The 23,730-nt window shown below is 43.0% G+C and overlaps 1 protein-coding gene across 1 annotated transcript in view; it reads left to right on the top strand.

Moving 5' to 3' along the window:
- DDX10 (DEAD-box helicase 10) overlaps nt 1-2,537 on the top strand; it is a 116,596-nt gene extending 114,059 nt beyond the window's left edge. The window contains exon 16 of the mRNA XM_029048537.2: nt 2,400-2,537. Within this exon, the coding sequence (XP_028904370.1) occupies nt 2,400-2,537 (138 nt within the window). The remainder of the gene's footprint in view (nt 1-2,399) is intronic.
- Nucleotides 2,538-23,730: the final 21,193 nt, after the last annotated feature.

The raw sequence follows: 23,730 nt of genomic DNA, 5'->3' as shown, positions 1-23,730 counted from the left end.
CCTAGCAGGTCTGTTCTGTTGTACTCTCCCAGGTGCTTGTCTACCTGACTTTCAAGTGGCAATCTCTTGCTCTAATATATTATTTAAGAATGTGCAAGAATCATAGAATGGGCATTGGGTCCCTTATTTCATGGTAGAATTCATATTTTTGTAGCATCATTTTTTTCTGGAAATTTCAGGACTAACCATAGGTTAAAAACCCACTGTAGACTGCTGTCATCGCTAAGGGGAGTATTGTACCCTGATTTATAAATTTCAATTTCCTCATTTCTGTAAATGTAATTTTCCTTATTCAGATTTATTCTTTCCGTACAGTCAGGCGTTTGGAGAATGGCAGTACCAGAGATAAAAACTTGTTCCCTTATTGTGTTATAACACGGCGTTTTTCACCACCTACTCCTCCAGAACCAAATTCAAAAATATTTGACCTACATAGAATTATGAAAATGAACCACTATACAGTTGATTCACCAGGGATGTATAAAACAAGAAATGAGACCAAACAGAAATCTCTGTTTCTGTTTCTTCTTCATTGCCCTCGTCACCTTCACCTCTTCTCCACATTTTTTTCCGGATCCACTGCTTCCGTAGCTTCAAGAAATTTCATCTCCTTTCACCGGCACACTTGTTTTGAAAAGGAAATATCGCCTCATTTTCTCTATCCATGTGGAATAAAATTGGGCTCTCCCATGGCCATCTCCAGTTACTCTGAGGGATTCACTCAGTCTTTCCTTCTCTAAATTTGGGTGTTATTTTGCATATTTTTCATTTTGCACAGTTTGAAGGTAGATATGAAATCTACTTCCTGAGGGATGAGTATTTCAGCAGGAAAGAGGGGGTGAGCAAGAGATCAGCTGCGACCCCGACGAGAACCTGGCCGAGAGGGTGGATTGGCTTCCGAGGAATGAAGCGGTTGAGCTGGGTTGTAGTGAGAGGGCAGTGAAAGCAGGAGAAGTCAGATCTATCTGTTAAAAGCTAGTTAATGTCTATTCAAAACCTGAAACCCCCCTCAGAGACAGAACCGACACTGCAAAAGCAGAGAAGGGATCGGGAAAGAGCGAGAACATGAAATCTCCCGAAAACAATTCCTCCACTATCTCTTTTACAGCAGGAAGAATGAGGAATTACTTTGGTAAATTATATAATAGTTTTCCTCCAGTATTTATTGTCTCATCCAGTGGAAGTTTTCATTTTTCAATCCGTTTGCTCACGTGCCTTCTTATTTGGCTTCGTCTACGTAAGATAACTTCTCTCCATTCTGTTGTGCTTAGAGGTTTACTTCAGGATTATTGGTACATGCACAGGTTTCTTATTAGCGTTCCGTATTTCAGATATATTTTAAAAAGGCTTTTCATAAGGTCTTTGTTCATACTGAACTCGTACCAACCTAATAAGAATAATAATAATAGTAATATTGTGGTATTTATTAAGCACTTGCTGTAAGCCGAGCGTGTACTAAGTGCTGGGGTAGATGCTAGGTAATCAGATAATCTAAGTAGGAGGGAGAGCTGGTATTAAATCCCCATTTTGCTGAAGAGAGAATCGAGGCGCAGAGAAGTTAGGTGACTTGCCCAAGCTCACACAGCAGGTAGCGGAGCCAGGATTAGAACCCAAGTGCTTAGAACAGTGCTCTGCGTTCAATAAATACCATCCATGAAGGTCCTCTGACTTCCAGGTCCGTGCACTAGGCCATGTTGCTTTTCTGTCCCTTCAGTATGAGTGAACTCCAGGCACTTGGAGTTGTTTTCTGTGTACTGTTGGTGACCTGTGCAGTGATCCCTGATACAGGGCCAAGGAAAATTCTATTCCAGAGTAGTCAAAGTGGTCTGCAGCAGCTTAAACACAAGAACCCAGAACTGCAGAACTGGGAAAACGATGGTTGCCGAGGAAAACCTGTATATTTGTAATTATTGGAAGAACGTGTAAAGGCCAAAAGACCTCTTTTAATATAGCTGTAAGGTTCTTGTAGAAATAAATGCACTTCATTCCCTGCATTTTCTAGACATTACAAGCCCTGAGAAAATGTCTGGACAGTGGACAACGTTCATTCAGTTGTACTTATTGAGCGCTTACTGTGTGCAGAGCACTGTACTAAGCGTTTGGAAAGCGCAACTCGGCAACAGGTAGAGACAGTCCGTTTCCAGCAACGGGCTCACCTCTAGTAGATGGCGTTGCATCCTTTGTGAGAATCAGAAGGTTCCCCCGTGTTAATGTTATCTGTAAATTCCTCCTTCCGAGAAAATCTAAACGATCTTCATCTTTTATTTGTTTTTCCACTGATAACCGGTGTCGAGATTGCTATAGGGTTTTAAAATACCTGCCGAATGTGATTTTTATGTTTTTCAACACCTAGGCAGAATAATAGTTGACTAAACTTTTGTGAATTTTTCCCCCACCAGGAGAAACGACTGAAAGAAAGGTTATCTAAGAGAGATGCCAGGAAGAAACAAGCAGCGGTAAGAATTTGTATTTTAACCAGAATCCCAAGCGTAATGTTGAAATGTAATTCAAGTACAGTTGCTCTTCAAAGTCATTAATTGAAGTGCTTTCTATTCCATTTCCTCAGAATGGAATTAAGGTTGTGCTAACGTATTTTCTTCTCGGTTGCCTGTCATTTTCCCCTCACACACTTCCCGTCTCCGATGTGACAACTTGCGGTTCAATAGGAGAGAAAGCGGGTAAGTATCGTAATCACTGGTGCTAGGTTACGTGGCTTTTATTTTGTCTCCCTGGTTCGCTTCTCAGCCCATTGAGAGCAATAGTCTGGTCGCTCTTCATGTCAAATTTGATGTAGTTTTAAGCTTCATCTTCTTAAGGCTGTGTGCCCAAGAGTCTGAATATTCAACCTGGCAGCAATTAACTCTGAAAATATTTTCTGTCTTCACATCATGTTGGAAAATTCAGGAGGAAATGTTCTGTGTCTCAATTTCAGTTTATTACACTCCATAAATGATAATGCCAAGAAATGCTAAGTCTCAGATGTGCATGTACAATTGTAAACACATCCAGGCTATGTAGAGTAATCATTTTTCTCTGGCACATTCAGTACTGCAGAGAATTTGGCTTGTGCCGATCGGAGGGCGTTCGGCTAAAGTGATTTCCTAGGACAGGGGCCCAATAGCATATGTTATTTTTCGTCCCGTGTCTCATTACGCTGTGGCTGAATGGTCACGATTTCTTCCTGGCAGTTAGCAAAGATCCGAGTCCCTTGAGCAAAGGCATAATGTTCCGTGTCAGATTTTTCCATGCCGGCCACGGTACTTAAGAGAACGAATCTGAGATGATAACTCATGTGACAGTTCCTCTACAATATAAGATGTAAAGACTATCCAGAGTCAGTATTAAATATCCTTTATCTTCAAAAATGGTGCATATGCCGTTTGACTGCTAAATCGATAGTCCATTTGTGCATAAAGTTTTTAATGAATAACAGTGGTATAAAATTATATTCTGGGGTGGGTGAAATAGAAATATAGGAAGGAGGAGCACCTGGGCCTAATCGGAGATGTTTAATCTTCACAAATATTACATGTGGAATTTGTGTTTTGACTTTGGCGCTCAAGGAAATTTGCTTTATTTCACAGTAAGTTAGCAGCATTAACATGTCTCAAATGAGATGACAGCCTGGAACTAAAGAGAAACCTTTTCCACTCTTGGAGAAGAATTTGTTTCCGTAGGTAATTCGAATGCAATGTTTCTAGATATAGTTGATGTGGTTCTTTTGAATTTTTGATGACAGAAGCTGCTTTCATACTTTTCTTCTCTGCTTGGGCACATTGAGCCCACTGCAGTCAGAACTGTCCCACATTTACCTGATTTTGTTTCTGAGGGAAGGATGTTTCCGTAAACGAACTCTTCAAACTCAGGTTTTCTTTGTTCTGGACCTTCGGTTTATTGGATTCTTGACATCTTTCGGATGGAAACGTGGCTGGAAGAAACACTTGGGAGCCCAGTTCTGAGGAATCTGCCTCTTTCTCTCTCCGAGGGTAATTCATCCCTGTTTGCCACAGCCTGAGACGGCTACATTCGCAACAGGGGATTCTGTATCTTTGCTCGTCAGTCAGGGATTTTCAGTAGACCGCTTTGGATCGTCCTTGCTCAGAACTGTGGACCCAAATTCATTTCAGCACCTTCCCGCTCTCCTAAATGACAAAGTAGCCTCTGCCCTTTTGAAAGGATAATATTTCCAGAGGCACAAAGGCACAGTTTCCAGCACAGCTCAAGCAACAGCAGTGACAGGCCCAGTCTGAGTAGCAGAGCCTGAGGAATTAACTTGAGTCATTCCCTCTGCATTTCTTGAAATGGAAGTGACAACGCCGCGATGTCCTGCTTGGCTCCCACAAGGCCGGGCAAGAGAGCCGGGCCCACAGGACCTAACGGCGGAGATTGAATGAGGGCTTTTTGACCCAGGGCCTTGAGATACGACAGACAGGAAAATGAAAGTGTATGTGGGTGATTCAAAAGTAAAGCCTTCTTTCCAGCTCGCTAGATGTGAGCTAAAAGCAGATTAACTGGGTAAGTAGAAAACTCAGTTCTGTATTCAAACTTCATTAAAAGGTGGTGATCTCTAAGGAAATTTGTTTTCTAGCCCTCAGGGCAAACCTTAACCTCTGAGCTTTATTTCAGAATAAAGATTCTGGTTTTGATATTCCTCTCTTCTCCTCTTAATGTATCCTTAGCTGTAAAGCCTCCATTAATGATAATAATAATAATGATCGCAGCAGTAGTATTTATTAAGAGTCTGCTCTGGGCCCTTGGGCAAGTGACTAAACTTTTCCATGCCTTAGTCACCTCATCTGTAAAATGGCGATTAAGACGTGAACCTTTGTGCTACAGGGCCTGTATCCAACCTGATTACCTTAGATCTACCCCAGCGCTTAGTAGAGTGCCCGGCACGTAATGACCACTCAGCAAATACCATAAAAACGTGCAGTTACTGTGTGCAGAGCACTATATTAAGCTTTGGGAAAGGGTATTCAGGTGGGAATTAGACACAGACCTTTTTCCTCGAGAGGCTCACGACCTGTAATGTCCCAATCCATTAATGTGTAGGTCTTTTAGGGAAGCCTACTCAAGGGACAGTTGTCGCCCCAGAGGGGTCAACTAGGAAATATCTTCTCAATTTCCTCCTCATGTCCTCTTTGAAATCGGCCCCCAAGTGAGCAGTTGTCTATAGCCATTGTAGAAATAGGAGGAAGCAGGAGAGTGGGAAGAGGGAGAGGTAGGTGAGAAGAGCCTGATGGTTGTGAGCCCCCTGAGGAACTGGGATTTTTTTCTAATGCCCAACTGGGTATTCTCTCCCCGTGTTTAGTACGGTGCTCTGGACCCCAGAAATGGTTAAACACTATCATTACTACTGGAGAGGTTATCGGGAGCAAAACACCCAGAACTAATTGGCTCTTGGGTCCCAGGCTTAGGGGGATCGTATCTATGAACTCGGTTGTATTGTAGTAATGGTAATAATAATAACATTTAAGTGCCAAGCACTGTATTCGGAGCTGGGACAGATACAAGATGATCGGGTTGGACGCAGAACCTCTCCCACGTGAGGCTCACAGACGTAACCCTCATTTTACCAATGAGGCACCCTGAGGCACCTAGAAGTGAAGTGACTTGCCCCAGGTCACACAGCAGACGTGACAGAGCCGAGATAAGAACCAGGTCCTTTTGACTCCCAGGCCTGAGCCGTATCCGCTAGGCCATGCTGCTTCTCGTCGTACTCTTCTTAGTGCTTATTCCAGCCTTCTTAACTCCGTAAAGCACTCAATAAATGCCATTGATTTAATCGATTACAGGGTCAGACTAAGCTGCACCTTCCCAAAATCCCTTTAACCATCCATCTCCTGCTGAGGTAAACAGGATTGAGCTTAGGGCTGGACAGGTAGTCAACAGCGTTGGAAAGTAAAAAACATACAAAGGCAACCGAAAGATTTCTTGATCTTCCTGTGTTCTCTTATTGCTCTGTAGTTCCGTTTTTTGGGAGAATGTTGCACCCTAGGGAGCCTCCTCACTAAGCACCCTGGAACATTAGTCCCAAAATCGAGGTTCAAATTCACATCTTCTTCAAAATGTCAGGATTGGGACAGACACTAGGCTCTGGAAGTAAACACTTCTGCGTCCTGGAGGGTTATGCAACTGTGCCTTAAACTGCTGGCTTCTGAGAGATTATGTGAAATCTGCTTCTCAGATAAAATAATAATACCTGGACTTGGTCTGGAGAAATAGGAGGCAGAGAGGCAGGAGGGGATGGGAACTATTTCCACTTTTTTTTTTTAATATGACCCATTGGAGAAAGAAGTGTGTGTTACCGACAGGATTTTATCAACTGAAGGAAAGATTTTTTTCATTTATTTCAAAGTTTCCATAATAGCTATTTTTTTATTTGTCGTATTTGTGCAGTGAACCTCTCAGGAACAATTTCTTGCTTCTCATGCCCTAGCACGCGATTGTAATTCGGGTTTCCAGAAGTGGTACTTAGCCATGATTAGTTTAAAAAATAAATTGTCGAACCCCCAACTATAGGACAGATTTTGTTGAAACGCAAAGCAAGTTCATAGAAACATAAACACTATTTCCGTTTTCCAACAAGATTGCCCGAAGAAATTGGGCCATTTCAGCTTGGAAAGATGAAGGCTGAGAGCAACGTGATAGAAGTCTCTAACACTTAACGGATTTGAAGCGAGCTAACCCAGAATGTTCACCAAATCACAGAATACCGGGACAAGAGGGCAACTTACTGAAGCTTGAAAGTGGTAGATTTAAAATAAGCAGAAGCGCTTTCATGCAGTGGGAGCAGAGAGGGTGGGTATAAGCCTGGAATTTGTTACCACAGCAAGTTGTGTAGGCAGATATATAAATAGGCTCAAGAGGGGGTTTGATAAATTCATGCCAATGGATCCCAAATGGACTATTGGAGGGAAGTGCCAAGCATACCAGGAAGCCCAGAAAGTGTTTTAAATCAAGGGCAGGCACTTCCCGAGATTATTCTCAGACTCCTCATGCCGGTTTAGGGGAGAATAGGGGAGGAGTGGAGAGAGGTGTTTGAGAGGGAGAAGGGCCTTGAAGGTGCTCGGGATGGCTTCTACCTAGCTCCGGGTCCGCCACGGTTAGAATACCGTAGCATCTAAGAGCAGCCGTGAGTATGGATCGCTGACAGGATTGTGACTGGCTGAGTCCATCTGTTAATGGTATTTATTGAGCATTCACTGTGAGCAGAGCACCATGCTGAGTCCTTGGGAGAGTATAATGCAGTAGAGTTCGTAGACATGATCCCTGCCCTCAAGGAGCTTCCGGTCCAGCAGAAGAGTTTACAGTGACCACGGAGGTGGACTTTTAGTCCTCTGTGCAAATGAATCTTTGGACCAGATAGAATCAACTGGGGAGGTGAATCAGACTGTTTTGTCAGCCTACTGAAGTTTAGATGGATTTAAACAAGTGGCCTTTGTATATATGCATGTACACACACACATATGTAGATATTTGTTAAACAGTTTACACTCTACCTAAGTGCTGGGGTAGATACCAGTTAGTCAGGTCAGACATAGTCCATGTCCCACAAGGCGCTCACAGTCTTAATTGTCATTTTACAGATGAGAGAACTGAGGCACCTAAAGGTTAAATGGCCTTTCTTAGGCTCGTGCCTTTTAAAGGCAGCCCTGGGAGATGCTGAATATCCAAATGGGGGCTATAATGACGTAAAGATGTACCGTGTAAAATACAAGATCACGGGTTTGTTACCCTGTTGGGTACCTTTTTTTTTTAACCAGTCCCGATGGCCAACCAAAAAATACTATTAATGCTCTGCTCCATAATGGCACCAACACTTGTCATTATATATTGCACGCTAACAGTCTGTCATTCTTAGATTCCCAGAATAGGTGATGAACCCTCCTCTAGGCTGTGAGCTCATTGTGGGCAGGGATCGTCTCTCTTTATTGCTGTATTATAAACTTTCCTAAGTGCTTAGTACAGTGCTATGCACACGGTAAGCACTCGATAAATACGATTGAATGAATGAATGAACATTGTGACTTAGAGTTTAGCTAAGCCGACGTCCAAACGGCTATTCTCTGACACCACTAGACATATAGACTGTAAGCTCGACCTCTAGACTCGTCGTCGTGGGCGGGGAATGTGTCTGTTCATTGTTATATCGTACTCTCCCAAGTGCTTTGTTCAGTGCTTTGCACACAGTAAGCGCTTAATGAATGCGACTGACTGAATGAAATAGAATCCGAAGCAGCTCTTTCGGATGTTTTCAGAAGTCAGCTGAGGAGTAGAAACACAATCATTTTCACAGTGCAAAATGTGGTTGTACTCATTTACAGCTTTGTAAGATCCAAGTGAGAAGTTGTAAATTGCCCCATTACCACAGCAGATTTCCTCTAGAGATCCAGAGCTTCTTACCCACAGTTAGATTCAAGCCTCCCATCCCAAAAAGGAACTCTGAGATACACAATGACTAGTGGCCAGTGGCAAGAGTTTTCTAGCCACTTGATTATAAAGGAGTCCCAATTCTCTATACATTTTAGCCTCAACATATTCTGACACTATAGTATTTTCCCTAGGGATCTCATCACAGTCATTAAACCGGTTCTGCCGATAGTTTAAAAGAAGTCGGAGAGGGAAAATTGTAATGACGCTTAACCAGTTCATAGGGAAAAAAAGATGATGAAACTGATGGCATTGAGGCTTACTATCCTGAATAAGCAGGGCCATGGATCATATTTTCAATTTAAAAATTTCCTGCTCTGCCCGAAGCAGGATTTCATTTTTGTTCTGGCCTAGATTTTCTGGCCCGTGGTCCTGTGCTAATATATCTCTGTGTTAAACCCCAGCTCAGTTGTGATTGGGCTTTCTTGGCTATGGTACCTGGCATTTAAGCTATTTCAGCAGTGGTGATGGAGGCACAGGCAAGGTATGGAATGTAGCTACAGATTCCTTTCTGTTTAGTGATAATTGGCAGAGGGATAGACTTGAGAAAGAAGAAAAGAGAAAGGCTGCAAACACAAGTGAAAACCTAGGCTTCATCATGGGTAACTTGAGGTCTGATAGAGCAGTGAGTTCTGTAGCCTCTAGAGAAGATCCTTATAATAGTCATGAACCAGTGTTAGTTTGGAAACTTCCACTAGCCCCCAAATCTGCTTTGTGTTTTATTGGAGAACAAATTGTATAATTAGTGTGCTGGTGCTTCTGAGGTTGGTTTTTTTTTTTCTCATTTTTAATTCCCTAATTTAACATTTCCAACTGCTCATTTTTAGAGTGGAAATTTCTCAGCTCTCTAAGCAAGGTTCTTATCTGTATCTGATATATTAGAAAGGAAATGACCATTCGTTTTTGTATGTGCCTGAACTAAAATGGGCGGTAACTTCATTGCCTAGTAGAGAACCATGTTGCATCAACTCAGGAATATCCCTGCTCAGTAAATTTTCTTTCTTGAGCCTCTGATTACAAAGGCCGTTTAGCTGAGAAGGAGTTAGGCGGTCACTCTGATACATTTTAATTGTGGTGTTTGCTAAGCACTCACTTTGCACCAGGCACTTTACTAAGCACTAAGGTAGTCACAGGATAATCAGGTTGGACCCAGTCCCTGTCCCACATGGGGAGCGTGGTCTGAGTGAAAGGGAGAACAGCTATTTAATTCCCATTTTACAGGAAAGTAAGGTACAAGAAGTTAAGTGACTTGCCCAGTTTCACCCAGCAGGCAAGTGGCAGTTTAGAACCCTAATTCTCTGATTTCCATCCCAGTGCTCTTTCTGTTTCTTGATTTATTTTCCACACAGAAGGACAAGGCTGGGTTATCCACCAGCTATTTTGGCTAAAGCCTATGATCCCCCACTGATTCCAATCTGCCTGCAGTAATCCCCAAAAGAGCCTTCTTTTCTCCCACCCCACACCTCTACCCTTACTTCCTCAGTGGCTGCTTTTCTGGGCTGAAAAATAACGAGTAGGCGTGTCCTAAAAAATGTCATTACCGGATCAGACCGTTTGTACATTCCGTCCGGCAATTTGTCTCTGACAGTGGCAACAAGTAGCCACAGGCAGGGCTCCCTTGGCCTTGATCTTGTAACTTTCTTTTAGGGTTGACTCTCAGACTCTGTGATGGGAGACTGAATCTTTTGCTTCTCTTTCTCAAATAATTTACCTTCCTTATTATGAGATATGCTGTTACCACCCTAGCACCCAATCGCTTTATATCAGAATATCCATCGTATTACTTAGGGACAGGAGCTGAGCGTCGTGCTCTGTACCAAAGGATAAGAGAGTTGAATTTGGCTTTTGCATCCGTGATCCATTTAATTTCCAGAGAAACCTGAGGAAGGAGAAAAGGCTGTTCTTGACGTCCAGAGCGGCATCCTCAGATAGGAGCCGAAAGAGATAGGGAAAGAAAGAAATGCCGGGAGAGAAAACAAGTCAGAGGCAGAAACAAGCATTCTCCTTCTGACTGCTAAGAGATCTCCTCGTAATGGGGGGGCTCAGGGTTCCACTGTAGCAGTTCATGGGTCTCTGAAATGTTGCGTCTTTTAGTTTTTTGAGCTGTGACAAATTGTTTTCGGCCTGAGGGCAGATGTTTTCCATGCTGGTTTCGCAGTTACAGAGATAACTTCCCCAGCCCACGTGACATTACTTGATTTATAAAACAGGCGTTCTGCAAAAATCAGAGTGACTGTGGTTCTTTCCATATCCCATCTTCAATTATTTGATGCCTGTCTCTTCCATTAGGTGGTAAGCTTTTCTTTTTAATTGTATTAGTTAAGAACTTACTGTGTGCTAAGCACTGTACTAAGCAGTGATACAGGCTACTCAGGTGGGACACAGTCCATGTCCCATGTAGGACTCACTGTCTTAATTCCCGTTTTACAGATGAGGTAACCGAGACCCAGAGAAGTTAGGCGACTTGCCCGAGGTCACACAGCAGGCAAGTGGCGGAGCTGGGATTAGAACTCAGGTCCTTCTGACTCCCAGGCGTGCACCATCCACTAGGCATCGCTGCTTCTATTTGAGGGCAGAGATTCTATCTAACTCCGTGTTCTCTCCCAAGTCCTTAGTCCATTCATTCATTCAATCATATTTATTGAGCACTTACTATGTGCAGAACACTGCACCAAGTACTTGAATAGTGTTCCGCATAAACTAGGCACTCAGTAAATATTATTGGTTGCCCAGAGCCCTCGTTAACAACAATCATGACCCAAATGCTAGTGAGCCGATGGATCTCAGGGAAAGTTTTCAGTTCTCCTGAAGTCAGGGTTTGGGGAAATGGTGGAATAGTTCATTTTTGAGGCCCGCTACCATTTCCATCCGGCTATTGCCACTTTTCACATATTTTTGCACCACCTCAGCTCAGCTGATTAAAAGTCATCTTGGATGCAATTAGAAAATGGTGGAGAGGTTATAGGAAGGAGCTCACCTTTGTGGCCTTGGCGATTGCTGTTTTTGTGCTTCTTTCCCACTCCCGTGAGTTGGTCTTTTTTTCACTTAAAACTACGTCTTGTGTCTGGAAATTTCAAATAATGCCCTGCACCCTCCTCATCAATTTGTTTGTTTTGGTGCTGCTTTCCCTTGGCAAGGGTTCAGCTTGATTAAGTTGTTAACAGGAGTCCGTTCTGAATTCAGGGAACATTGTCTCTGCCATTGATCGCCCCTTGCTGGCATCCAACCCTTAAGGTCTTTTCACAGTTCAACGGGTCCAGCACATTTCTCTGGTGCCAGTGTGAAGATAAAAGGCCACAAGTGTAGAGGAAAAAAAATCTCTAGGTTGATATTCATCGCTGACGGGATGGAACATAAAGCGTCATAAAAGAATGAGATTATCAGTTCTCATTGCAAGTCACACGTCCTGTCGTTAATATCTGAGCGTAGACTTGGGTTTTTGAGATTAACTTTTACCCTCAAGTTCCAGGTTATCTCTTTAGCTGATCTAATAAAGCGGAGCGTGTTTTTGAGATGATTTTCTCATTGTTTTATTTTTGGCATTTTTGTGAGATGTATGTGAAGGAGAAGAGGTATATTTTAAACAACCTGCAGCTGCCAGAGCTCCATGCATATATGGTGGAGTTTTGCATTTGGCTCAGTTTCTGAAGAAGGAGCTTAGCCATAACACCTCTGGACTTGGCCCTGGCTTTGACTCCCATCCCTGGCTGGAAACTGACAGGGAAAATGGAAAGGGTGAGAGTCCCACAGTCTTTTGTAGCTGTCTAACCTCTAACCTTCTCCCCCTGTAGACTGTAAATTCGTCGTGGGCAGGGAACGTCTATTACATCGTACTCTCCCGAGCACGTATTACAGTGCTGTGCACACAGTAAGCGCTCAATAAATGTGATTGACAGCCCGTGAGCCAACAGACCTCCTAAGGTCTAACGATTCTGTGGTTCTCCCGGGTTGTTCCTGATGATTCACAGCTGTCTAGCACATCACTAGAGGACTGTGCTTGGTCCCATAAAGCTGAGACTTGCCTTTATTCTGCAGAGGGTAGGACCCAACGGGTTTTACTCATCCCAAGAGTCCCAGGTCTCTCCCATCCCAACTCGCAGAGGAGCCAAAGAGGAATTCCTCACAACAATGTAGGGTTCCTTACTGACAGATTGAAAGCTCAGTGAGCTCTCAGCTGTCTCAGAAGCCCCGGGTTTGCCCTTGCCATCAAGACCAGGAATTCCTGGGCTCTTTTATGCCCTCGCCAGTTCTGACTCTTTAGCGTGGAGCAAGCCAGAATCCCAAAGACTTACTAATAAATGGTAATAATAATAATAATGACTTAGTGGAAAGACCACGGGCTTGGGCGTCAGGGGCCGGTGGGTTCGAATCCTGGAGAAGAGGGATAGAAACCACATTTTACAGAATACGGAAGGACCAAGGCACCAAGGAGTGAAGCGACAGGTCGCACAGCAGTGTGGTGGCGGAGCCGGGATTCGAACACAGATCCTGTGGCCTCCAGGCCTGTGCTCTTTCCACTAGACCATGCCGCTCCACACACAGCTCTTCATCAAGGCCCAGGTTGGGTGGGTTCTAATCCATTAGATTTTTCTGCCACCCATCCCTAGGTTGCCTGGCAGTTATCCCCACTCTGCAAGGTATCCTTTTCAGACTTGCGCATATTTTTCCAGTAATATCTAAATTATTCAGGCTTTCTTTATCCAGGTCTTTAGTGCCCACTTCTCTCTACAGAGCTAAATGCTGGGATTAAAATCTTTCATTGGTCCTTAGCACCTCTACCAGAGAGGAAATGAAAGATGAGGAAATTCCAGTCCATCTAGTTTGCTGGTTTTCGCCCCAGAGGAAACATTTAAACTGTTTTCTAACAGGAGGTTTGGGCTTTGTTCTTGTCCTCCTTATTTTCAGACTCATTATGCAAGCCTGCATACACGTATGCAAATCATTGAAAATGTCATTCCATGCAACCACGAATCCCGAAGAAGCTGGCTGCGTAAAAAGTCCTTGGAAAATCCATTTCTATTCTCAAAATTTAGTTGCGATTGGAGCCACAACTCTGAGCCCAGCCATCAAATAAACTAAAGCAAGACATAGGCAAAGTATGGAAATATATTAATCTTCCTTCACATTCACAGTTCTTTATCTTCATTCACATTTTTCCACCTTGAAATCCATCAGTCAAATCACTCATTCTCTCCCACCTCGATTACTCTATCAGCCTCTTTGCTGACCTCCTTGCTTCTTTCTTCCCACTCCAGTGCATACTTCACTCTGCTGTCCAGATCGTTATTTTTTTTCCCAAACCGTACAGTCCATGTTTCCCCACTCTGTAAGAACCTCCAGTGGTTGCCCATCCACCTCTGCATCAACCAGAAACTCCTTACCATAGGGCGTTAACTCCTTACCCTAGGGCGTAAAAGCATTCGATCACCTTGCCCCCTCCTAATTTACCTCTCTGAGTTTCTCTTACAACTTAGCCTGCCCTCCACTCGCTCTACCTCTATCTCATATATCTTGCCACCACCCTCTCACCCTCATCCTGCCTCTGGCCTGAAATGTCCTCCTTCTTCATATCGTACAGTCACTCTCCCCACTTTAAAAGCCTCATCAATAGCACATCTCCCCCAAGAGACCCTCCCTGACAAAGCCCTCATCTCCCATTCTCCACTCCCTTCTTTATCTCCCTTGGACTTGAATATGCGCCCTTTATTCATCCCTCCCTCAGCCCCGCAGCACTTAGCGGAAGCAGCGTGGTTTAGTGGAAAGCGCCCGGCCTTGGGAGACAGAGGATGTGACTTCTAATCCCTTCTCCGTCACTTCTCTGCTATGTGTAAGTCACTTAACTTCTCAGCGCTTAAAACAGTGCTGGGCACAAAGTAAGCGCTTGACAAATTCCCACCCTCCTCACTTCCTTGAGACTACTTCACCGAAGTCACCAAGGATCTCGTCCGAGCTCTGATGCCTCATCTGCCTTCTACGGTGTTTTCCACTCTCCCCTCTGTAGAATGATAGTAGATCTAGCTTCTGCGGACGTGGTATTCACCTGGTTCTCCTACGTCACGGAAAGCTCCATTCCAGGATCATTTGCTGACTCCTATTCTGCCTCATCTCCTAATTCGGATGACTCTCACAAGGTTCCGTTCTGGGTTCCGTATTCTTCTTGTCCTGTAGTCATCATCTCAGACCGCTGCTCTGCGGCTTTAGCTATCACCTCTAAGCCCATGATGCCGGTTCTGCCTCGCCATCCCTCTACCTCTCTCCCGCTATTCAATCTCGCATTTCATCTCGCCTCATGAATACCCTACCGGCATCTCAAATTCATCATGTCTAAAATAGAACAATTTATCTTTCCTCCTTACCCCCTTCCCCTCACTTAAATTTTCCTTCTCTGTCGGGAGTTTCAAGACATTTTTCCAATCTCTGTCACTTTATTACTCTTTCGTGTACTACCTTACTCAGGCCACTTCTTTCCATAGCTGGGTCTTAAAATTGCTTAGTCAGAGACTGAATTTCCATCACCAGCTTATCCTCTTGTATGAATTATAAAAAAGGAAACCTGCAGATTGTACTAGGAAGGACATGCTTTGTTTTTCTTTGGAAGTCAATTTATAACAAGTGTTTTGAAATCTAAGATATAGCTCTTTAGTTTACAATTCCAATAAAAGCAAGAATCAAGCTGCATTTGGTTTTCCTTACCTTGGGATAGCCTTATGAATTTGACTCTGCTCTTCTGGGATAGAGCTTACTGTGGTCTTAGAGAAATTCCGATATATTTATGCATTAGACGCAGTGGTGTAAAAGCACCATTATGCTCTGTCACAGCCTATAATACTTTCCATCCCTCATTTTCTCTTTGGATGGAACCGAATAGGAAAAAAAATGCTTTTCATCATTTAATGTTCAAATCAGAAAGTGCTGGTATTTAAACTTCAGAAGCAAGTCATTTAGAATTGTACATGTCGGTAAGCCTGTTCCTCAAAAATGAATTGTAAGAGAGTCGCGGTGATGCCTTACTTTATTATTTTGTATGTGCTTTTCTGCATTGCACTGATAACCTTGCTTTTGGTGATTTCATTTTTCTCAGGATCTTTTTCTTCTCTGAAAATGAACGTATTATATGCTTTCCTATGAAACCTTGTGCTTCAGCAGACGGTGAATGATTCATCAGCCGAGGTTAAATAGATCCAAATTTTAGGTTCACTATCAGAAGAGATGTTTAAATTTACTTATTGCTTCCAGCATTCCCCTATTATCTAAGGTTGGGGTGTAGGTATGGGGTTTTGTTTTTGGTTTTTTTGTCTCCTAAAATTGCCCTTTAATATAGAGATGCTGACTTTTCATTTGGAGCAGAAGAGCATAAAGCGGGCAGGGATTTGGGGGGAAATGTGTCCTTTCACGGATCATACCTGAATCTAGCCACACAGTTCAGAGATGAGCCTAATTAGCTGGCCTTTTTGAATCATATCCCAAAATCTATTGAAATTGAATGTGAAAAAAGATTTCTTGGGCTGAACTGTGTTTAATAATATTCTTTGATGTGAGGCTCATAATATGAGTGTTTTTGTAAATATTATCTGGTGTTTGCACTATTTAAAAAATCTGAGCTGCTGCTTCCCCATCGCACCTCACCCCTCTGTTTTCTTTCTAATTATCTTCCCATTAGCCAATCCTTTGCAAAATGAAAATATCCTGAGCACATTCGCTTTTACACTCTGATCTCAGCCATTCCCATGATACATTCTCTCCGCCTCACCCCCAAATCACTGTTGGCTATAATAGCAAAAATGTCCGAAAATTAACGCATTTCAAGGGAAACAAGGAACCTTTTGTGAAGTGGCCTTTTATTGAGACTCCCGTCACTAAGTCTTTGGTAAGTCTTTGGTGATCATGTGCTCCATTATAATCATTTCTCTCTCTTTTCAGTTGAGACTGGTGAGCTCGCCCTCATGCAGGGGGATTTCTTTGGTGAATATTCTTGGAACATTTCAGGTGGCAGAATATGTTATGCGGAGTCAGGTGCCTTCTCATCAACCTCTTATGGTTTTCATTAGCGGGAGATTTTACCGTTTTTTATACCCTTTATATTCTTTACCATATAGGCGCATTTCACTATAATCTCACTAATCAATATTGTTTGCTCTCTGAAATAGAACAGTTAAGACCCACTGTACTCCACACCCTTAATAACAGCGTAGCGTAGTGGAAAGAGCACGGGCTTGGGAGTCAGAGGACGTGGGTTCTAATCCCGGCTCCGCCACTTGTCTGCTGGGTGACCTTGGGCGAGCTACTTCACTGGGCCTCAGTTACCTCATCTGTAAAATGAGAATTAAGACTATGGGACGTGGACAACCTGTTTAACTTTTATGTACCCAGCGCTTAGAACAGTGCTTGACACATACTAAGTGCGGAACAAAAACCATAATTAATCAGTACTTCATTTGAGTATGATTTGTTCAGAACGTTAGAGTGACTCTTAACTGTTTGATCGGGATTATGACACTACCATCATGCAGGAGAATGCTAATGTAAGAGCATGAAACTCAAATGGCCCCCTCCCCCTTCTAGCCACCCATTTTCATTAGCCCACGCCTAGATGTCTGGCACTCTGTCTACTGGCGAGCCCAAAGTACTTCTTTCAGGTTGCTTCAATCAGGACCTTGCTAAACGGTTGGTAATTTGGTTTTGCAGATTGATTTTCCGAGTCCTATTTTTAAACCTATTTTTTTTTTTAAAAAAAAAACCCTCACCAAAGCACTCCTAGTCGAGAAGCAGGACTCCGAATAGCGACGAGGCGAACCACTTCAGCTAAAAATGCTGTCCATTTGTACAGTTCCTGAGTGGCATTGTGCGCTTTTAGGGTAGAATAGCATGTATTTTTGCACGCTACCTAATTGCTGTTCTGAAAAGTGTACCAGAAATGACGTCGTACCATTAATTCTGTAGGAAATTTGTCTGTCTTACCATTTTTTCCAGTTTCGAGTAAGATGTTAGAATGGATGGAATTGCATCCTTCATTTTTATTCCTGCAGGTCGCACTCTTTCTATTTGCCCTGGTTTTCTGCACTTGAGGAGAGAGTAGTTGTAAACGGTGATGCTGCGTTCATGTGGGAAGGTGGGGGGAGGAGGAAGAAGGGTTTTTTTTGCCGCCGCTTCCATGTAAAATGGACGTGGGAAAAGAGGTGTGTGCTGCATCCCCAGAGTAAGCCTTATGAAAAACCCATCTCCTCCAAGAGGCCTTCCCTGACTGGGCCCTCAATTCATTGTGGGCAGAGAACATGTCTATACCAACTCTGTTTTATTGTACTCTCCCAAGCGCTTAGTACAGTGAATGTGATTGATTATCCTTGACTCCTCTCTCTCTCTTCCAACTCACAGGATCAGTCTGTTACTAATCCTGTCGATTCATCCTCCACAACTTAGCTAAAATCCACCCTTTCCTCCATCCAAACTGCTTCCACCTTCATCCAAGCACTTACACTAACTCGCCTTGATTACCATATCAACCTCCTTGCTGACCTCCCTGCCTCCGGTCTCTCCCCACTCTAGCCCGTACTTCACTCTGCTGCCTTGATCATTTTTCTACAAAAACGTTCAGTCCGTGCTTCCCCACTCCTCAGGAACCTCCAGTGGTTGCCCATCCACCTCCGCATCCAACAGAAACTCCTCACCAGCGGCTTTAAAGCACTCAATCATGTTGCCCCCTCCTATCTCACCTTACTGCTCTCCTATACATTTCGCTTCTCTATTGCCAATCTGCTCACTCTACCTTGATCTGGTCGCTGACCTCTCGCCCTCATCCTGCCTCTGGCCTGGAATGCCCTCCCCCGTCATATCCAACTGACTCTCTCCTGCCTTCACAGCCTTCCCTAAGGCACAACTCCTCCCCTCTTTTCCTCATCTCCCACTCCATTCCGCATCTCCCTGATTTGCTCCCTTTCTTCACCCTCCCGTCCTTCATCCCTACAGCACTTCAGTCGTATTTATCGAGCGCTTACTGTGTGCAGAGCACTATACTCAAGTCGTGGGAAAGTACAGTATAACAATAAGCAGACACATTTCCTGCCCACTTATGTACAGATCCATAATTTATTCATTGTAATGTCTGTTGCCCCCCAGACTGTGAGCTCATTTTGGACAGGGAATGTATCCATTAATATCGTCCTCCAAGTCCTTAGTTCAGCGCTTTGCACAGTAAGTGTTCAGTAAATTTGATTGAATGAATGAATGAATAAGCCTGTTGTACTCTCCTAAGCACTTAAAACAGTGTTCTGCACACCGTAAGCATGTGAATGATTGATTTGAGGTAAGGGCTGTGATCACCTGCTTCCGTTGCACTTATTTTGGCTTTAGGGAAGGAGGCCTTTTCAATGTGAGGGAAGAAAAGTCTCTCGTGAACCCCAGTTACTAAGATGTGACTGAACCAGTCTTTTTATGTGGGATCCGGAGAACTGTTCCAAAGACACTAGTAAGCTTTAGAGGCCTCTGGGAAATGAGAAATAGAGGCACAGCCAGACCAAAAGATTAACATTAGGAATAATGAAAGCATTAGGAATTGGACTGAGGAGAGTCTAAAATATGAGATTGTAAAAAAGCACAGAAGTTCATTTCATGATCGGGGCATAAGGGAAGGCCTTTAAAGATCATTTCCGGTACTTTACTGTCATCCTATCCAAGGAAATGTAAAATCGGAGAGCTTAGATGCCATTGGCACTAGAGGATTTCTGAAAATCTAGAAGAAATGTTAGGCAGTTTACCGGAGAAGGAGCGTGGCTTAGTGGAAAGCATGGGCCTGGGAGGCAGAGGACTTGGGTTCTAATCCCGGTTCCACCGTGTACCAGCATTGTGAACTGGGTAAATCACTTAACTTCTATGTGCCCCAGTTACCTCATTTGCCAAATGAGGATTCAATGCCTGTTATCTCTCCAGTATAGACTCTGAGCCCTATGTGGCATCTGATTATTGTGTATCTACTCCAGTGCTTAGTGCACTGCTTGGCAAATAGTAAGCACTTAACAGATACCACAATTATAATTATTATTAGGTATAAAACAAAAAGATATACTCTGACTTTTCTGAGGGTTTCCAACTACTCTGCCTTTAATTTTGTATAGGAAGTTAGAAGAAAGCAGAATTGATAATAATAATAATGATGTTGGTATTTGTTAAGTGCTTACTATGTGCCGAGCACTGTTCTAAGCGCTGGGGTAGACACAGGGGAATCAGGTTGTCCCACGTGGGGCTCTCAGTCTCAATCCCCATTTTACAGATGAGGTAACTGAGGCACCGAGAAGTTAAGCGACTTGCCCAAAGTCACACAGCTGACAAGTGATAGAGCTGGGGTTCGAACCCATGACCTCTGACTCCAAAGCCCACCCTCTTTCCAGTGAGCCAAGCTGCATTTGTTAAGCGCTTACTTTGTGTCAAGCACTGTCCTGAGTGCTGGGGTAGATACAAGTTAATCAGTTTGGACACAGTCCCAGGCCCACATGGGGCTCACAGTCTAAATAGGAGGGAAAATTGGTATTGAATCCCCATTTTATATATGGGGAGACCGAGACACCGAGAAGTGAAGTGGTTTGCCCAATTTCACACAGCAAACCATTAGATTAGAGCCAGGATTAGAACCCGCGGGCTCATCCTCTTTCCACCAAGGCATGCTGCTTCTCTAAATGTTAATATCTGTATTTATTGAGGCTTAAATCTCCCCCTTACATTGTAAACTCATTATGGGCGGGGAGCATGTCTGCTAATTCTATTGTGTTTTACTCTCCCTGGCGCTTAGTACAGTTATGTGCACATAGTAAGTGCTCAATAAATACCATTCATAGATTGCTTAACCGCATGCAAAGTCCGGGGAACATTTCCAAGTAAAAAGCACAGACTCTGTCCTCGAGAGTTGATGTAGAACTAGGAGGAGCTGTGTAGGTAAATGGTAATAATAATAGTTAATAATGATAATCACAGTAATTTTTGGAAAGGCGGTGATTTTTGTTAAAATCCTTTAGTTATTTTTAGTTCTTCCTCTCATTTTTGCATATTTTTGTACTTATGAACCTTAATTAGTGGTACAGAGGTACAGATAAGTAATATAAATCACAAAATGAATAAGATTAAGACCTAATTAATTAGAGCTAAAGTCAGCTTAACATAATTGATTGGCCATTAAGCAGTGGCATGAACCGACAATCCTTTAAGAACATTAAATTCCACTCTAGAAACTATCTCCAAAACAGCCCAGTTTCCCCAATAATTCAACTTCAGGGAGAAAAATGTCAGTGAAGAAATAACTTTTGAGGAGGTCATGTTTTCTTCCTCAAATTAGCATTTATATAAGAGAGGGAAAAAGTATTTTCCAAAAGCAAGGTCTGAGTCGCCTAAAACTGATTATACTCTGAGCTAAGGCTATTCTGCTTATGGCCAGACAGCAGGGGTTTTTATAACAAAACTGTTTTTGACAGCAAAATTATGAGCTCATTTTAGTTCAGTGTCCTAGCTTTCTCATCTGACTTGTTGAAATCATTTCTGGCACTGTTGCTGTTCTATTTCTTTTTGCAGAAGGAACTAACCATTGCCATATTCACTGGTGCCCAGAGTTTTCAACCCGAACAGACATTCAACAAATTTATCCTTCTGTAGAGTGTGAGGCCAAAATGTAGCTACCTTTCATCTTGGAACGATAAGCGCAAAGGAGCCACTGATGGGGATTAGCGGTCGAGAATAAACTGCTGCTGTTCCGAATCATAGGCTCGTTGTGGGCAGGGAACGTGGTTGCTACTTCTGCCGGATCGGACTCTCCCAAGTCCACTTGGGTTAATTGATAATTCACCCTCAGAACAGACGCATGTTTCCATGTGGCTATTACTCAGGTAATTTTAGGCAACTGGGAGTTCAATTGAAGTTCTTCGATCAAGTAAGAGTGTTGGAGCACCTCTCTGGTGCTGTGACAGAACTCCACAGAGAGGAGATGCATTCCCCTAGACTCTCAGCTCGTTGTGGGCAGGGTTTAAGTCTACCAACTCTGCATTGGACTCTCTAAAGGGCTTAGTGCTCAATATACCGTAAATATCTACCATTGACTGGTGATTGCCTGTCCCTGGAAGCTTACTTTTTTATGGTATTTGTTAAGCGCTTACTACGTTGCAGAGGATGTACCAAGCACTGGGGTAGATAAAAGGTAATCAGGTGGGAAACGGTCCATGTCCCACATGGGGCTCCCAGGATTGATCCCCATTGTACGGATAAGGGAATTGAAGTCGTGACTTGCCCAAGGTCACACAGCAGACAGGTGGGAGAGCCGGGAGTCTCACAGAAGAGAAAGTCTGTTAATCCCTTGTGGGAAGGGATCTTGTCTGCTTTCCCTGTTGTAGCAAACTCACCCAAGTGACTAGTATGGTGCTCTGCATACAGAAAGTGCTCCATAAATAGCATGGATTAATTAGTTGATTAAATACATATGTGACAGATAATGATCCAGCATCATGACTCTGTCCACTGGGCTGGACCTCCTGAAGAGCTTTGCCGCCTTCAATCCCTCTTAGGGAAACCATCCCCCTTAGCTGAATTAAGCTGCAATTTGTTGCATTTTGTACAATTGAGTGCCACGAATTACTCTTTGTTATTAACAAACTCCATCCAAAAACTTTGAGGTGACAACTGTAAACAAAAGTCTGTCGAGCCTTGCTACAAGTCCGAGTAGCTTTCCAGTGACACAGTGAAGGAGTTGCTGTTTGTTGATCCTCTTATGGTTGGCTATGAGATGAGATTCCCGAGCTCTAAGGGCTTTGGGGTGAGTTAAAATATTAGATAATGTAAATAATCATTTATTTCCGTTGATAGGAGTAGAACACTTGTTCCTTACCTCTGATTACGGAACTGAAACTGAACAAAAATGTAGACTCCTGCTCATCAGGTCTCTAAATGGCACATTGTCCATTTTACTTAGCTCTCCTAAGAGAGACCCTACCCTGAAGCAATTAGCTGGACCCTTTAAGTGTTATTCCTTTGAGTTAATAAAGCTGGGTACATTGATCGCGGCTTAACGTACTTCAAAATGTCATCTGTTGATAAAACCTTGTTTCGATTCCCAGAGTAGCTTTGCTCGATCGATTTTTCAAATTCCATAAAAGGAGAAAATATTTGCTAGATATTGAATCATATTTATTGAGCACGTACTCTGTGCAGAACAATGTCCTAAGCACTTGGGAGAGTGCGGTATAACAGAGTTGGCAGGCACATTCCGTACCCACAAGAAGCTTACATTCTTGAGAGGGAGATGTGCATAAGGGCTGAGGATGGGGTGAATTAATAGTACAAATCCAGTAAAAATCCAGTCATTTGGAAAGAGCTCAGCTTGCCTGATGTCTAATGGAACAGAGCTCCAACTTGTAAATACGTATTCTTTAATTTATTCAGCTATTCTTTGAGCATTACATTCTCTCTGCCTTCATCTTTCTTGTGCTAGATCATTATTCTGAAAGAATACGAAGCCGACAGTGTGAGTGTAGATATATAAAGATCGAGAACTAGATATAGTCATATGCACATCTACATATGTATAGATAGATAAATATAAATACATACATATGTGTGTGTATTATGTATGAATGTGTATTCATAGTGTATGCATTGTGTAGTCCTGATTATTTTGGATATCACAGAACTGGGTACACTGCTAAGGTAGGCAGGGAAAAAAAGTGTTTAATTCATTTAAAAATGTTCTTTGTCGTGGGTTTTATATCTCTGGGAGCGAAATAAATCCAGGCTCTTCCCTCCTCCGTATCGTTCCTGTCGAAACCTGGAGAGGGGGCTTGCTGCTTGTGCTCTAGCCTCTAGAAAGCCAGCCCTGCTCTGCTGCATTGACGATCTTTTATTTTACTTATTTATTTTTTAATTTTCAGGCTCAGGTTGGTCCTGTCAGGTGAGCCCAATCCCCAACCCCTGCCCTCGCAGATTTTGTCGGGTAGATAATGATAATGCTGCTTTTCTAGTAAGCGCGTAACAAATACCACAGTCATTATTATCATTGGTAGTATTATCGCCATTATTATGATCGTTATCGATACCTCAAACCAATAATCTTATTCCTTCAGAAGTACATGACATAATCAGCAGCCTGGGCTCTGGCAATTGCACAGCCGGTTTTACTGCCTTAAAAAAATCTATCTGGGTCCTGAAATCACGTGAAATTGATATAGGAGAATCCGAGGGGTTTATGCGATCATCTCCCTTAAACCGGGGAAATCAAGCAGGTTCTTGAAAATATTAGAAAGAAAGCTTCCTTATGCTGTTGAAAGTGCCAAA

This window comes from Ornithorhynchus anatinus, chromosome 20 (assembly GCF_004115215.2).
Source record: "Ornithorhynchus anatinus isolate Pmale09 chromosome 20, mOrnAna1.pri.v4, whole genome shotgun sequence".
Lineage (NCBI taxonomy): Eukaryota > Metazoa > Chordata > Mammalia > Monotremata > Ornithorhynchidae > Ornithorhynchus > Ornithorhynchus anatinus.
The sequence above is the reverse complement of the archived record's forward strand: the minus strand, read 5'-3'. Positions and strand labels throughout refer to the sequence as shown.